Source organism: Talpa occidentalis, unplaced genomic scaffold (genome assembly GCF_014898055.3).
Source record: "Talpa occidentalis isolate TD23 unplaced genomic scaffold, MPIMG_talOcc4v2.1 talOcc4.12, whole genome shotgun sequence".
NCBI lineage: Eukaryota > Metazoa > Chordata > Mammalia > Eulipotyphla > Talpidae > Talpa > Talpa occidentalis.
The window spans coordinates 94,135,154-94,151,838 of NW_023601212.1; the positions used below are offsets into that span (position 1 = coordinate 94,135,154).

The 16,685-nt window shown below is 51.9% G+C and overlaps 1 protein-coding gene across 2 annotated transcripts in view; it reads right to left on the bottom strand.

The window, feature by feature from the left end:
* Window positions 1-16,685, bottom strand: part of ABCC1 (ATP binding cassette subfamily C member 1) — a 103,703-nt gene that overhangs the window by 31,238 nt on the left and 55,780 nt on the right. For both annotated transcript variants that reach the window (XM_037507550.2, XM_037507549.2), the window contains exons 11-16: window positions 14,192-14,284; window positions 12,472-12,675; window positions 8,309-8,455; window positions 6,310-6,397; window positions 2,723-2,798; window positions 614-740 (exon numbers count right to left, since the gene is read on the bottom strand). In XM_037507550.2, coding sequence (XP_037363447.1) covers window positions 614-740; window positions 2,723-2,798; window positions 6,310-6,397; window positions 8,309-8,455; window positions 12,472-12,675; window positions 14,192-14,284 — 735 coding nt within the window. The remainder of the gene's footprint in view (window positions 1-613; window positions 741-2,722; window positions 2,799-6,309; window positions 6,398-8,308; window positions 8,456-12,471; window positions 12,676-14,191; window positions 14,285-16,685) is intronic.

Sequence of the window (16,685 nt, forward strand, 5' to 3'; positions counted from 1 at the left end):
AGCCACAAAACTGCAGGGAAAGGCCTTCCCATGGGACCCACATGTCCCCTGACGTGTCCTCTTAAACTCTCTTTCAAGGCTGACTCCAAACTAAAGGACTCTGCGGATTTCAAAGCTATAAAACCGTAGTCTCCTTTTAGCCCTATGTTAAGGATTCAAAGAACACTCAGAATTTAAACAGTTCTTTTAAAAAGAACTCTCTAGGGGAACATCCCTGGGACATAAACCTTAAGTTTCATTGCATTCGTACAAGGAGATACACAGAGAGAGCCACGCAGAGGGAGAGTGAGTCAGAAAGACTGTGACAGAGATGCGGGGACACACTCCAGGGGCAGCAATGAGGGCAAGAGAGTGCACCAGGGAGCGTGGGTGCCTACTAACGAGCCACTGGGTGCCTTTGATTGCGGCCACTATTCTAAGTGCCGGGAAGTAGGAGGAAACAAATGGCACCGATTCTGCCTCCTAAGAGGACGCAATAGAAAGAATGAGAGCAAGAGAGACAGGAGAGGACAGCTCCCTGCTCTGGCTTCACTCACAGAGCCCAACACTGAAGAAAACAGCACCGCACTTGCCCAGGCCACCAGCTCCCCCAGTCCCCACCCTCGGGTTGTACCTTGACAGCCACGTGTCCCTCCACCTTGTCCATCTCAGCCAAGAGTGCGGAGAGCAGGGATGACTTGCCACAGCCCACCTGGCCCACCACAGCCACCAAGGAACCTTCCGGAACGGAGAAGGTGATGCTGAAACGACAGGACACACACTGGGGCTCAGCCCTGTCCTTGCCCAAAGAGGCAGCCAGGCCGCCACGCATGGGGTCAGGACTTCCTCCTGGCCTCTCCACCGCGGGCTTGGCTCAGGGGACGGTCTCAGCTCAGGGGACGGTCTCAGAAGGTCTCCACCCGGGGGACACGGACGGGGTGGGGACGCAAAAGCATCTTAGAAAACAAGCTGCAGGGGAGGCCTGGGAGAGGCATGATGAGGAGGAGCCGGGGCCACAATGGAGGCACCTGAGAAGACACCCCAAAATGGACTCTGAAGGATGAGCGAGCACCCCAGTCACAGAAACTGAGCAGAGCTAAAGGGAAGGCCCAAGGGCATGAAAGGACAGGTTCAAGGTAGTATCCACACGTCGATGACTATATGTGACAAGGCAGGGAAGACCCCTGAGGACGTGGCACTCAGACGCCCCTGCCTGCCAGATGGAGGCCAGTGGGTTTGTTTGAAGGATGAACCTGACTCTCAGAAGCATGCCTCTGCTAGAGTCACCCTAACACATGACCACAGGCCGAGCGGGGTGACATGTTCTGCCAGCGGGCTGGCTGTCTGAGGACGGGGGGATGGGGACACCTCCTGCCCCCTTGGCCGGGGTCTGGGCTGATGCGCGGGCTGTGCTTCCCAGTGCCCGGCGCGCTGCCGTCTCATTCCCATGGCGGTGGCAATGCCGGGGGCCTCGCTGCCACTGACCGCCTGGCGTGGGCCTCCTGCAGGCCACAGTGGTTACTCTCCTGACCCTGCGTCGTGAGGGGAAGGGGTCGCAGGGCCGGCGCAGAACAGCAAAGCTTCATCCAGCAGAGGCTGGAGCATTTTTATAGGCTGAGGAGGGGAAAGGTTTAATTGAAAGGGGAAAGGTTCCAGGCGTCCGCGGCAGGGACGGGACGGACAGAGGGAGGGGTGGGGACACAGATAACAGATTATTTAGCTGTGGAGCAGGATGAAAGAGAAAAGCTAGAACGGGAGCAGGCAGGAGTAAAGTTAGACTTACAGAGGAGCTTCCGCAAGGTGCACTCCCACTGAACTTTCTGGGAGCTGTCACGTAGATACGTCCCTGGAGGGTGCCCACCCCCCCACCTCCACAGGTAAAACACAGCAGTAACTGGACTGTCTAGTAAGGAAATAATTGTTCAGGGGAGGAGGAGGGACAAGTCCTGCCCCTAAAAATGTCCCTTGGGGGACTGGGTTGGAGACTCCTGAAGGAAGCCTGCAGGAGCCACTCGGCAGGGCACCCTCATCAGAAATAAGTAAGAGGCTCCTGACAAGCTGCCTGAGAACAAGGCCTATTCCCTGGACAGCACTGTGTGCTGTGCAAGGATAAGGACTGGGGGGCGTCAGGGTGCAGGCGGGGAGGTGTGAGAAAGCATGGCAGCCAGGGACCTTGGGGAGCACAGCACCCCAATCCCACCCTGACAGCAAACCCCAGCAGCTCCTTTCAGCTGCCCCGAGCCTGTCTGTCTCCACTGGCAGCCCGAGACCCAACCTGGCCAATCAGCGTGCTCCGTCTCTCCAGGCACGTGACCCAAACTGGGCCAACAAGAGGCAGGCAGGTCAGCTGGTGAGGTAGGAAGTACACCGGAGCTGCAGGGACCTCCTGCCTTTGTGAGGGGGAGGCCACACGATGAGAAAGCAGGAGACAAGATGGAGAGGGGGCCTGAGGGCTCTGGGCCCCTGGATCACCCCGTACCTGACACCTCTCAGCGATGTGTGCCAAAGCCTCCCTTTTGGCCTCAGGTTTCGGTCACCTACAGTCAGAGGGAACCCTCTGTCCAGGAACCCTCTCATCAGCCCCTCGCGGCAGCCCAAGCAGGTGTGACAGGGCCTGTTTCCGGGGGTATAAACTGAGGCTCTGACAAACACAGAGACTACTGAGGTCAGAAAGCTGGAGTGTAGCTGGAACTGGAGCCCCGAGTGGCCAGCATGCCCGGCTCCCCACCCCCCTCCAGCTCACCCATTCAGCGTGGGAGGCTCGCTCCTGGCCCAGGTGAAGGTGGCGTTCTTCACCACGATACTGTTCGTGACCCCACCTGGAAAACGCAGGGAAACACGTCAGGAGTCAGTGACATTGCCCGTGGGGCTGAGCCTGAGCAGGATGTTTTGACTTCTCTTTTTTTTAACTAACCAAGTAGTTCCACCCTGAGGCTGACGCCCTTATCTGTTTGTATCAGTCACACTTTGTCAAGAACCCCAGTGAGCAGCCTCAGACCCAGAAAGCAGAAGGAAACAACCAACTGCAACAGACTCTGCCTTGAGAGACCGGAGGTTGCACCATCTGAACACCCAGCTCACGTGGGGGCTGCTCAAGGCTCCGGGGCTTCCCTTGCCCCATCGGGGGAGGTGCAGGAAGCTCTGCGGGGAGGTCAAGGAGGAGCAAGCAGCACCTTCATGCAGATGGTCCCTCCATCGGGGGGCTGGTCCCTGCACCCCACCCCACCTACCCGTAGCCCTTCCTTTAGGCTCAAAATGGGATGTTTCTTGGGGCATGGGGAGCTGACAGAACGCTCCCCTGGGAGAGCAGGGTTTCTCAATCCGGGCAGCTTTTGGGGCTAAACAGTCTTTCCATAGCACACAGCGGGCTTGGGCTGGATGGTCCTTTGCCGCAGGAGGCTGCTTTATGGGGAGCAAGGTGTTGAGCAGCCTCCCTGGCCTCAACTCACTAGACGCCCTCTCTGTGACAACCAAAACTGGGTCCAGTCATTTGTCCAGAGAACAAAAAAAGCCCACAGTTGTGTAACAGGGTGGTCCCCAGGAAAGGGGGAGGTTCCAGGTTCCCTGCCCCACCCAAGGGAGGGTGGAGCTGAGCAGGGAGAGAAGAAGCTGCAGAGGAGACTGAGGAAGGAAGGAAGCAGGATGCAGAGCCAGAAGGAGACCTGGAGGACGTGCATGGAGCCGAGAGACACGTGAAGAAACTGCGCTTGCCTTTTGGTCGTGGACTGGGTGACACAGATGTGGGTGAGACCCGTGGGGAGGTGACAATGGCAGTTTTTATCTTGATTTTGATTTTGCTCTTTTCCTTCCAGACTTGTCTGGTTGTTTCTGACCCTTTTCTGTGGGTCCCCACTGGAAGATGCTTTAGACTTGTGACAGGCTTTGGGGCCTTGCTCTGGGCCAATCCTGCTTGGGTGGACTTTTACCCACGAGGGGACGGGTAACTTTGGGTACTTGATTTAGAAACTAGATTCTTTGCCTTTCCTGTATTGTTTCCTAATTGTATTAAAGTTCCTTCCCATTAAAGTCTCATATGTTTTGTGCTGATGCGGCAGATGGCAGAACCCATTTAGAGCAGGCAGGTTTGCAGGGTCTGGGCTGCCCCTCTCCCTGTACCGTAACAGTTAGAGAAGAAAGGGAGGGAATCTGCCTGGATCCCAGGGAGGCACAAACGCTTCTCTGCTCTTTCATATTCTCTCTCTCCCTGCACCCACCTCTCCCTCCCTCCCATCCTTCAGAACAGGTCATTCCTTCTAAAACACAAGTCGGAATAAACAGAAAAAGCTCACTATGGACCAGGAAGTGGCGTATCACCACGTGGGGGAGGGGAGCGTGTTTAAGACAAAGGCTGCTTTATCTGGCCAGCTCCTGGTTCCAAAGTCTCTACACCTCTGTCATCATTTACTTTCCCTCTTTGTTTTCCTTCATGCCCATCACTTAACAAAGCAATATTTGATTCTAGACTATGAGCTACTTTAAAACCACCTAGAGATAAGAGGGTGTTTTTAACTTGTCAAATGACGAGGTAAATCCACCCCCCATCACAAAAAAAAACCTGAGTCCAGAGGAAGTTACTGGTTAATCTGATTTAACCTCCCTACTCCCATAACAGAGAGACAGGGAGGCAGGAAAGCCACTTGAATCAGAGGAGCTAGACTCTTAAGACTTGACCCCCGGAGCTGCCAAGGTGGCCCCCCCGGCACCTGGAGAGCAAGAATAAACATCAAAATTCCTGGAAGTCTCCATGGGCAGGTGGGGCCTGAGGCCTGGACAGAACCAGCAGGCCCGGGGTCCTTCCAACATGACCCTTGAGGTAAGTTCTGAATAACTTCAGAACCTCCAAACCTCCAGTGGCCACATCCAATTTCAGCAGAGAACTCTTGACCCTAGATTAGATGGCATCGTTCCGACATCGAGGCCTAGGTGGGGGAAGGGGCAGGGAGGAATCGGTCCTGAAGACAGCAGAAACTGAACAAGCACAGGCCAGGGATGTTAAAAGAAGAGTCCAGCATCCAAGAAACAGTGGTGATATCAGCAGGAGGCCGTGTGGCCCCCAAAAGGACATCGGGCACTGTCTGGAGACATTCTGGGTTGTGAAAACTGGGGTGGGGGGCTATTGGCATCTAGTGGGTAGAGGCCGGGGATGCTGCTCCACATCCTACAGTGTAATCAATGGCCCTGCACAGCACAAATGATCTGGCAGATGATTGCAGAAAGTCAAAAATCCCAGGAGTCTTCCATGGGCAGGCGGAGGCCTAAGGCCTGAGCAGCACTAGCAGCCCGAGGCTGAGAAGTGTGGCCCCAGAGGGCAGAGCTGAAGGTGAGGCCCATCATTCCCCCAGCACAATCACCTGTAGCAGGCACTGCGCGGAAGCCATGCACCGCTGCAGGTGGGGTCTACCAGTGCAGGCACAGCTCACACCGTGGCCGCTGCACACACAGCCCTTCCTCCGACCATATTTGTTGGGCTCTGCAGGCAACCGTGTGAGCTTAAATGCTGGTGCTGCCACATCCTAGCTGGAGAGCCACAAGCAAGTCACTGGACTGCTCTGCTCACATTCCCCCTCTGTAAAATGGGGTTGATAATCATGGGAGAAGGGTCCATAGGGCTTTGGTGTGGAGCAAATAAGGCAACACAGAGCACCCCCTGCCCTGCTAGCACACAGCAGATGCTCACAGAGTCTCAGCAAGGCAGTGCCACGTCAGACGCATACTCTCATCTGTAAAGGGGAGGTGTCGTCCAATGGGAGGGCTCTATGGATGGGTTGGTCCTGGACCAGAGTGTGCAGGCTGGGAGTGGCTTACATGTGAAAGTGGCCACTGCATTGGTGCCATTCGTGTTCATTAGTAAACGCCCAGAGAGCCAGCCACGAGGAAGAACCCAGCTGAGGGGGAGGGTGCCCGACAATCAAAATTTATACACTCCCCTGCCAAAGAAAGGCACTGTCACCCCCATTACCCAGATAGGAAACTGAGGCTCAGAGCAATGTCGTGACCTGCCCCAGTACACTCAGCTATTAGTATGGGAGGTTGGCCCATCCCCAGCGCCTGTTTCCCTGTCCAGCTGCCCAGAAAGAAGAGACTTGAGGTGGGGTCCTGGAAACTGACCCTCAGGGCGAGGCCTCGCCAGGTGGCTGCAACTCAGCAAGAAAACAAAAGTGCAAGTCTGTCCTAGGCAAAGCAAGTTAAGTCCCCTGCAGGACAGACCTCCCTTCCTCCACGCCCATGCAGGAGATCCTGTTCCCTGGGGCCTCGCCCACCAGGAGCGGCAGGGACTTGAGGGCAGGGTGGGCAGCGGCCACAGGGCAGGGGAGAAGAGAGTGCACACACCGTCTTTGATGGACCGTCGCTCGATGCTGTCGGGCTCCAGCTCCTCGTGGGAGAGAAAGATCCGGAGGCGCTTGAGGGAGACACTCGCCTACACAGAAAGCAACATAATTATTTTTAAAAACATTTCTGCAAAATACAGAGGCAGACGTTCAGAGGTTTCCCCTGGGCATGGAGGGGCCCGCACGCTCTCTTGCTTCAGAAGCTTCTGCATTTCTGACAAATGGATGCTGTGGAATAAAACATAAAACCAGTTCTGGCTCCTAGTTTGTTCTTTCAAAGCCCACTGTGGTATTCAAGACCCACAGATGCAAAGGGTCTTAAGAAACAGAACAGCCAAAGGCAATGCATCCAGCCTGCTCCTAGGAGCTCAGTGAGTCCTGGAGGTGGGACGTGGCCTGTGACCTCAACAACACGGCACAGTAAACTCCAGCGCTGCTGAGAGTCCAAGCAGAGATGGTCTTACCACATGAAAGAAGTGATAAGCCACAGAGCTGTCAGTTCCCATGGTAACCACATGGCCATCCATCGATATGAGCTCATCTCAACCACTGACTATACTATAAATACCAACTATATCTAAACAACAAACTCAAAAAAAAGCAAAGGTCCTAATTCAAACAGTCCAACTGTAAAGACATTTCTGATCATCCAGAAATTCTTACTATGCACTAGGTACTATTTTAAGCAATGATTTTTCGTTGTGTTATGTGTGATGGTGTTATAATTATGTAACAAGAAATGCATGCTGAAGTATGTATGTGTGATGTGTCAAAAGGTCTGGAATTTGCTTTAAAATCCCGTGGCACAGATAGAAAGGAAGGGAGAGAAGGAGGACAGAAAAAGGATGAGCTGAAGCAAGTGTGATGTATGGGGGTGACAGGTGCCCAGGAGTCCACTTTTCTACTCTACTTCCGTGCACATTTGAAAGTGTTCAAACTAAAGGAGTTTTGTTTGTTTATTTTTTTTCTTTTTTCAGTAGAGCCTTCAGCTGGAGCTGTAGAACCGAATCTGAAGGCCAATTCATGCATGTGTCTGGAAAAGGGGTTTTCCACAAAAATGCCTGCCGTGCCAGGGAGAAGAGCGAAAACGACTCTTGGCAGGAAAGTGGTCAGAGATGCAAATAGTGGGACGGTGTGACAGTGCAGCGCCTCCTGTCCTTACAGAGCCATGTGCATTCACTAAGTGTTCTGGGGGTCAAGGTCAGGACTTTTCTAATGGTGGGTCCAGCTCTGTGAGTGAGTTGTGGAACCATGGAGGGGGTCAGAGGAAAAACAGGGCTGAACAGGACAGGGAGAACAGATCAGAGCAGAGAGAACAAGAGAAAACATTTCAGAAAGAATCTTGCAGGGCACGGAAAGCCTGTGGCATCTGTTTCACATACAGATCTTCTTCATGTAAGGTTACATCCTGATAGATGCATCCTGAGTTGGAAATAATGCTGATTCGAAAATGCGTTTAGCCACCTAACCTCCAGGGTGTCACAGCTCAGCCTGGCCTGCTTACAACCTACAGCTGAGAACACTTACGTGACTGACCGCTAGGCTAGGCCACTTGACATGAGGGTGTGGTGTCCTGAGGGCTGCATGCAATGTGCTACTACCACACACTGCAAGTTCGGGTTCTTTATCCTGGCGACTGAGTGCCCGACAGGAGCTCCCATGAGATTGGTCCAGCCCCCCTCAACTCTCTGGCCCAGGAAAAGACTTACATTCCAAGGGCAGTTTTATTGAATGCATATCAATTTCACACCATCAAAAAGTTGAAAAATCTTTAATCGAAACATCCTAGGTCAGGGGACCGTCTGTGCTCAAAATCAAGTTGTGTGTCAAGAAGAAAACACATCTGTTTCTTTGGGGGCAGGACCAAGAAAGCCAGCAAGCCAGCAGAGTGGACCTGGCCGAGTCCCCCACACAGTGAGACCAGTGGGAACCCCAAGGATCCCCATGCCCCTTGCCTCGCTTCCCAGAGGCCCCTCCCTATGACGCCCACCTTGCGGTACCTGCACGATGCTGCTGATGACCATGGGGAGGATGTTCAGGGGGAAGCGGAGGATATTGAACAAGGCCAGGGACACAAAGGCTTTCTGGGCATCCAGGATGTTGCTCTTGTCGATGGTCACGTAGACAGCAAATGTGGACAGGGCCACCTGCAGGCAGAAGGTGCGGGCTGACCTGAGGCCCTGAGCTGAACACAGTGGCAGGAGCCGTCCCACCCCAGCATGGCTGTGGGACACGGAGGGCTGCGGCACCAGGTGCAGTACGCCAGCAGGTGTGTCCTTCAGAAGGCAAGCAGGGCCGGGGGCTGCGAAGCCAGGCCTCTCCCACCAACTGGCATTCTCGGGGGTTCCTTGACAACACCAAGCAAGAGCCCATCCCCCAGCCTCTCCCCCTAAGGTTTCTTCTGCCTGAACCCACCTCCCGCTAGAAGGTGTAGCTAGTCCCTGTCCCCCAACGTCCCCCGTTTCCTGGGCTGGCTCCTGCATGGCAGGAGCGCCACCTGAGGCCACACGATTACATGGGCTCACTGCCCATCCCCAGCACGGCTGTGCTAACTCCTTGAAGACAGGAGTTTTGTTTCACACACGGCTGTGTGTTCAGTGTTCAGAATAACCCCGAGCAGACCGAACCAGTTACCTCCTCTTCCCAGACCTCTGTCACCTTATCTGTGAAATGGGGGTGGAGGTGTGAAATCAATGTCAGCTACTTCCAGCTCAGAGTCTCTGGCTGTGTAGCCCGAGGAAAGGAAGTCATTTTTAAGGAAGGAAAGGAAAACAAGTCTTGGCGGCCACTCCCTTCACCATGAAGTCAGACCTGCTTTCAGCCCTTGATGGTTCGTGGGATTACCCTGCTCATGCTCCCAAAATTTGGGTTCAGTTGTCTAACACCTCCCTGGCCAGAACGGAAGGGCCCCCAGTAATGTGATCTAGGGCTGCACTGCTGGCTTAAGCAGGAGGTAAAAGATCAATAGGTGGATCCCCACCTCCCCCCCTACAAGGGCCGGAGCAGCACCAGGTGTTGCCAGGGAGGCTGGTCATAGGTACACTATCGGGAGCAAACTGGAAACCTTGGACCTGGCAGATGGGCAAGTCTCCACGCCCCTCATTAGCCCCAGGATCCCAGGACCATTAAAGCTTGTCTTTGGGAAAAATCAACTGCCCCAGGCAGAATCTATTAACCGGATCCCACAAGCATGGTCAGGAGCAGAAACCCATTCCTGTTCTGGCTCTGACATTACAAGCTAACTGACCCCTAGGCAAAGCCCAGAAATTTTCCAGGCTCCAGGGCCAAGGGAGAGGTGAAGCAATCAAAGAGCCACCGACACATGATCCCCACATCTCAGAGTCACTCCCCACTTCCAGGCCGTGATGAGGCACTGGCCTCTTACCCAAAGACAGGCTTCACTCAAAACTCTCTATCAGGCCTCCCTGGTGGCGCAGGGGTTAAAACACAGCGCTATCATGCAATAGCTAGTCATTGCAGCACGAGTTTGTTCCCTGGCCGGCCAGGGAGTGGACCCACATGGCGCAGCAGACCTCTCCGGCCTTACCCACTACTCCCCTCAGCAGTGTATTTCAGTAGATCTGCTGTTCTGCTCCCCACTCTGTCTCTGGTGCATCTTCTCATCCCCCCGACTCTCCACCCCGCACCTCTGGCTTACACCCCAGCTCTTGTATGCATAAATAAATAAATAAATCTTTTAAAAAAAAAAACTATCAATAAATACACCCACACAAAGGAATAGTATCCAGCCATCAAAAGGAATAACCCGCTACAACATGGATGAACCTTGGGAACATTATAACTGAAAGAAGACAGGCACAAAGGGGACACCGAGTATGATTCCATTTATATGAGATGTCCAGAACAGGCAGGTCTACGGAACTAAGAAGTGGATTAGTGTGGACTGGGGGTGGGGGATGAGGGTGTGTGGGGGGGTGACTGCCAATGAGTATAGGGTTTCCTTCTGGGGTGATGAAAACGTTCTGTAATTAAATGGTGGGGATGAGTTGCAACCCAGGAATATCTCACATTCAGGGCGTTCACTGAAGGGTGCACTTTAAAATGGTAAATTATCGCACAATAAAAATAACAATGTTTTGTTATAAACGCACCTCTCCACAGCCTGTGCTACTGACAAAGCCAAAGTCTTGACTTGGCCCCCGGGCCCAGCCGAGCGGTAAAGGTGCCGTCTCTGAAACCTGTCTCACCGCCTCAGCCCCTCTTCTTCCATCCTCCCCGGCTCCTCTTTTTTTAATCTCTCTTTGATTTGAATTTTGGCTTCTGTCACTTAGAAGACAGTTCCTGACTAAGACTTCAAATCTCACATTCACTTATCCCAACACCCCTCTCTGCACACCTGAGTGTGTCATCTGCCAAGTCCCCTGTGTTCTGGGGATATAAGCCAAGAAAAGGCTAAGGTCTGCATGTGATCTGGCCACCAGGGAAGGTCACCGCAGGTGTGGCCTCACAGTGGAGGGAGGAGCCAGGCCAGCAGAAGACTAGAGGCTCACAAATCATCCAAGTCAGAAAATGCTAACTATTGAGCCTGGGTTATTTGGGGAACGTGCATTAAGTGGACATGATAAATGCCAGGCTCCATATTCTAGAACAACAGCCCCATCCATCCCACGCAAAGGCATCCCCACTCTTGTCTGAGTCCCCGACCTCTGTTTTCCATCATTCCAACTGGTGGGTAAACACCTCATCATCCTTGAAGTGCAGGAATTTGCCGATGGAAAGAACAGGCAAACCCCTCACAGGGACCACATATTTTATCCTAATGCAGTCAGGATAATGCAGTGTCTCAGCCAGGGACAAGGTCTGGGATCAGCTATTATGCCAAATAGCCCAACAAACTCCATCTCTGGAAGCCTGTCACCTCCAGCCTTCTCTCCCCACCCCGACACTGAGTGGCAAGCTCCAGGCAGAGAAGAACCCGTCGGCTCTCACTCATCTCTTGCCGTGGCCTCCTAACAACCAGGGCAGGCAATTATAAATAAAAGGCCAGCAAATTCGGGGGACAAACTAGACATTGAAGCTTTCATCAGAGGATCCAACAGGCAAAGCAAATGGCCACAGGACAAGGGTCCCCCACCCTAACACAAATCACAGCCTAAACCTTGTAACCCAGCTCCCTGGCTGCAGATATTTTATTAAAAATTTTTTTCAAAATGCGTTGAGTTTTCTGGATGTTTGCTGCCACTTGTATTAAAATGAATAAACAAGATCTGTAAATTTAACTGTCTTACTATACTCTCTGCTGTGCTAGTACGTCTGTAACTCTGGAAATATACAGAGTAAACTGACACAAGAGAGAAGTAAATGGGGCTTGGGGAAGGAAAGAGTTGTGTCTTTCGCTGTAAACCCATGGCGCTCAAGTGAGGCACAGTGGCAATGACCGGAGATATTTCAATTGTCCCAACTGGGAGGAGAGCTGAGGGGTACATGGACTGAAGGCCCCGGGCCCCTCCCTTGTGGGTGTCGCAATGACCGGCTCAGGTCACAACAGAGATGGCAGCGGAGCCCAGTGGCATCAGGACTGTCAGCAGAGTGTCTGCACCCCAGGCCAGGCGTCAGGACACGGCGGGTGGAGGGATTTTACATTTTTAAATGACTGAAAAAATATCAAGATCACAATATTGGATGACACATGAAGATGACCTGAAATTCAAATTTCAGTGTCCACAAATACATTTTTATAGAAATGCAGCCACCCATTCAGATTCATGTGCTAGCCCTGGCTGCCCGCACACCACACTGGCAGAGTCGGTATAAGAGATGCCGTGAGCTCTCGGTGCCTCAAATATTTACTAGTTGGTCCTTTACAGAAAGAGTTTGCTTACTCTCACTCTGTGCCTCTGTTTCTCAAATTTTAAAGTGTGTACAAAACATCTGGTTAATTGGTAAAATTCACATTCTGTTCCAGCAGGCCTGGTGCAAGGCCTGAGACCACCTATAACCAGCAGTTCCTGACCTGGCTGATAATGTCCCCCTGGGCAGGAGGTTGCTAAATGCTGCAATAACACAGTGGGGAGGAGAAGTCAGAGAGAGGCAATTTTTAAAAGCAGAAATAGTGAAATAATGACTTTCAAAGACTATTTTGGTACAGAAAGACAATAAAATCTAAGAGGATGCGGGCCAGGATCAACCTGACTTCACTCACCAGGAAAGGTGTGCAGACCCAGGTGAAGGTGCCCATGGCGGCCAGGTAGGCAGTTTTCCTCAGGGACTTCAGCTCTTCCTGTCTGATCTCCAGCACCTTGTCCTTGAACGCCAGCTCCCAAGCGTACAGCTTCAGCACTTTGATCCCGTTGAGAATTTCATTCATCAGCTTGATCCGGCTGTCTTTGCTCTTCATGTGGGCCACCTTCAAGGAAAAGGGGGTCAACGCCCCGTGCCCCGCCCGCCACCAGACTGTCACACCACATCACCCGAAAATCAGCCTGCCTTTGGAGAGGGTGGGGACGCAGGCCCTGCCATCCCTGGATTCTCGACTCTGGACCCCAAGAATGCGCCAACAGACTTTCTGAGCAGGCTGTAAATGCCTCGAGACACATTAAATTAAGATGTGAGGAAAACTATTAAATTTGGAGCTAACAGACAGAGGCAAGAAAAACTTTGTTACCCAGGGGAGGTGGGGCAGGGGCCCTACTCTGCCAACTAAAACACATGACACATGAGATGTTTTGTTGTTGTTTTTTTTCTCTCCATCTTCTTAGTTTCTTTATTGATTTGTTGCCAGGATACAGTTGTTAGAAGACTGAAATGTTTCCGTGCCAGCCGGCACTGGCCCCCACCACTGGGTGCTGACACCATATAGGCGTTAGATATTTTTAATGCCATCCAGCATTTTCCATGCATTTAGTCACTTAACGTGCATGGAAGCCCAGCGCTGAGCTGGGTCACAAGGAAAAACTCAGCACATGACCTCAAAGCCAGTAACTGAAGCCACTGCAGAGTCAGGCACAGGGGAAGCCCAAGAGGATGAAAGAGGACATGGCTCCCACACCTTCCTCGCCCACCTGCCTCACATCCCCTGCCAAAAAGGCTCATCGTTCAGGCAAGCCCATGTCCTGGAATTTATCTCTCCCATGCCTGGTGTGGGGAGCGGGGACAGCCAAGCACAGGCACATCAGAAACAGTCATCAACAGGGGAGCAGAGAATGAGGTCTGGCCCGACTCTGTTATGGACTATCAGGCACCAGTTCAAGAGAATGAGTCACATGATATGGCAGAAGACAGAAAGATCCCAAGGCACGATGTCGGAGGATAAAATAACATCAAACAGGCGCGTGTGTGTGTGTGGCTGATTAACTATAGTTAATTGGATCGCTATATAAATTCACAGAACATTCCAGAAGAACGTGCTTCAAAGTGTTTGCCATGGATGAGAGGATAGTGAAAGAGACAACCCCTTTTATTAATCTATACAACGTTTGGGGATTTTGGAACAATTTTAATGAGAAAGTATTCATTCTATTACTCAGGTATTTAAAACCTAAAAAATACCAAAAATAAAGAATTTAATACTGCACCTAGCATAAGGTGCTTAACAGGTGGGGGGAAATGCAGCGGGTAATTTTTACTCAGTTCTTGCAAACACATTAAGTGAATCCACCCTACAGGAAACCAGGAATTTCTTGGGGGTCCCCAGATGTGATTTTACCGGCCCACTTGGTCGGATTATTTCGGGAGCTGTTGATATTGGCTGCCCACTGTAATCACCCATAATGCTGGAAAAAAGTCCAAAGCATGACCCCACTTTTGGTGAATCAGAATCCGGGAAGTGGAGCCTGGGCATCAGCATTTGCTCAGGTTCCCAGAGGATCCCAAGAGGTGGGCAAGGGCCCTGCCTGGAAGCCTGTGGAGACAAGACACCCTACCTGGTAGGTCTTGGTCTTCATGGCCATCACGGCATTGAGGGGGACCATCAGGATCATCACCACCACCCCGGCCAGGACGGAAGGGCCCAGGTTCTAAGGAAGGAAATAAGACCCTTCGTTACTCTCAAGACAGGGCACACAGGCCTGATGCAGGGCTCCCCCAGTGGAGTCACGCACACCAACTCTGCCCAGCAAGTTGGGGGCAGTTAAGCTACTTCTACCCTGCAATGGGGTGCACAGATTTATTCCTGAGCATCTTTTGGATCCTCTATCTTATGACCTTTCTGAATTTCTAAAGCTCTAACTTGCAAAACTCACCTGGTCCCACTGGTTTCAGGTTAGGAATGTGAGACCTGCGTATTCTTAAAGGTAAGACAGCGTTGCGCAGGACAGTTCACACAGCCTACCTGCGGATCTAGCTGGCAGCCTTGCAAAATTGACCCCGGGCTGGCACCTGGGGGTCTGGATCTGGGGAGGGTTCCCTCCACTCTCAGGACTGGCAAGGGTGGCCCAAGGTGCCTAAGCTGTTGCTCAGAACAGCGTGATTGATGCTGAACTCCACTCATCCTTCAGGGAACCTGGAAGTTTGGTATGTGCCAAATGGTAGATGCCAATGTGACCAGCCCCCCAGGCCTCTGGGCATGGGGCCTCCATAGAGCTTCCCAGGCCAGTGGCATTTCACAGGTGTTACCACAAGCCATCGCTGGGATAGTAAGTGTACCCCATGTGACTCCAATGGGTGAGGATTCAGGTAAGTCTGTACCTGGTTCCCCCTGAAAATTGCCCCCTGTGTCTATCCCCTTTGCTAATTCCACTATAATAAATTATAGCTGTGAGTCCTCCCCAGAGCCTCATCAAGCTGGTGTGGTCTTGGGGACCCTGACACAGGTGCACCTGCCATACACTGTGTTGCAGCCCTGGCACAGCACCTGCAGTCAGAGAGATGCATTTATTTTTCCACAGTAAAATAGCAATATTAATATTCACATTGAAAGGAATAATCAAGATCAGAATCCTTCGCATCACTTTGCTGATGCGTCGAGAAAAACTTTGTTTTCAGACTTCTCTGATTTGGGGATTGGGAGGTAAGAGGTGGCAGCCTTGTTCCATCTTCCCGTTTGCAAATAAAAAAAGTCCATTTCTGAGAGCATGGAGGAGCCTAAAACAAGATACAAGGCAACCTCTTTCCCCAGCCGAGTCACATAAATGAGACAATTTGAGGAGTTGGAGCAGCGGACAATTCCTTGGCTGAGACACAGAGAGGGAGCTCTGATGCCAAGTTCCCTCTTGGGTGTTCAGAAAACCAGAAGTGTTGAGTCCCTTCCAGGCAGCCACCCTCGCAAACTCTAGAACCAGAACAATGCTGCTGTGGCCCCAGAGGGTTTCTGTGATGTGTGTCCACCCAGGGCAGCTGAAGCCACCCCAGCAATCAATAGGGTGCAGAATCAACTCTGAGAATAAATAACAGTGACCAAAACATACTGAGCACTATTCAGTCTGCTTGCACAAACATACCAACACTGTTCTAGAAACAGCACCTACATCAGCTCATCTAACTGTGCCAGCATCCCCAGGCTGAGAGCCCCCTCTGTCCCCACCCATTTAGGGACAGTAAGAGGCGTGTCCAAGGACGGGAGCTGGCTACGGGAGAGACAGGGCCGGAACCAGGCAGTCTGACTGCTGGACATACTCCGTCTTCCACTATCCTGGACAGAGATTTTGATGGTCAGATAGAAAAATTCCAGTTTTGATCTAAAGTAGGGGGTCATCCCTTGTGGTGCAAGGGGTTAAGATGTAACGCAGCCACTGCAGCACTAGTTCAATCCCCAGCCAGGGAGCTACCCACATGGCATAGCAGACCTCTCCTGTCTCCCCGTTGCTCCCCTCAGCAGTGCATTTAAGTAGATCCTCCTGTTCTGCCCCCCACTCTGTCTCTGGTGAGCCCTCTCACCCCACCTCACCTCTGGCCTACACCCCAGTTCTTCCATGCATAAATAAATCTTTAAAAAAATATAAAGCAGGGGTTCACTACCAGGAAGCAATTTCTCCCCAGGAAACATTTAAGTTGTCACACAGGGTGGTGGAGCTGGGGGAGAGGGGTTGCTGTGTTATTGGTATCTGGTGAGGAGAGGCCAGGGATGCTGCTAAACAGCCTACAATTTTCAGGACAGCCCCCAACAACAAAGTTAACCCCAAACGTCAATAAAGCAATGAGTTTCCCTTCATCTAAATCAAAGCAATTTTCTTCAGGGTTCACAGGCCCATCCTGAAAGCAGTTCTAAGAGAACATTTCAAAAACAAGCTGCCTGTGGTGGCAATTACTGACAGGCACCCCAAAATGTCTGCCTCAAAAGACATTTCTTTTGCTATTTAAATTCTGGGGATTTTCCCCTCAGTTTCATTGTTAGAAATACTTTCCAGTCACTTATCTTCTGCTCTACAGATACACAGTCAAATCAACAGGTAATTTGTATGCAGCTTTTATGCGCCAGGC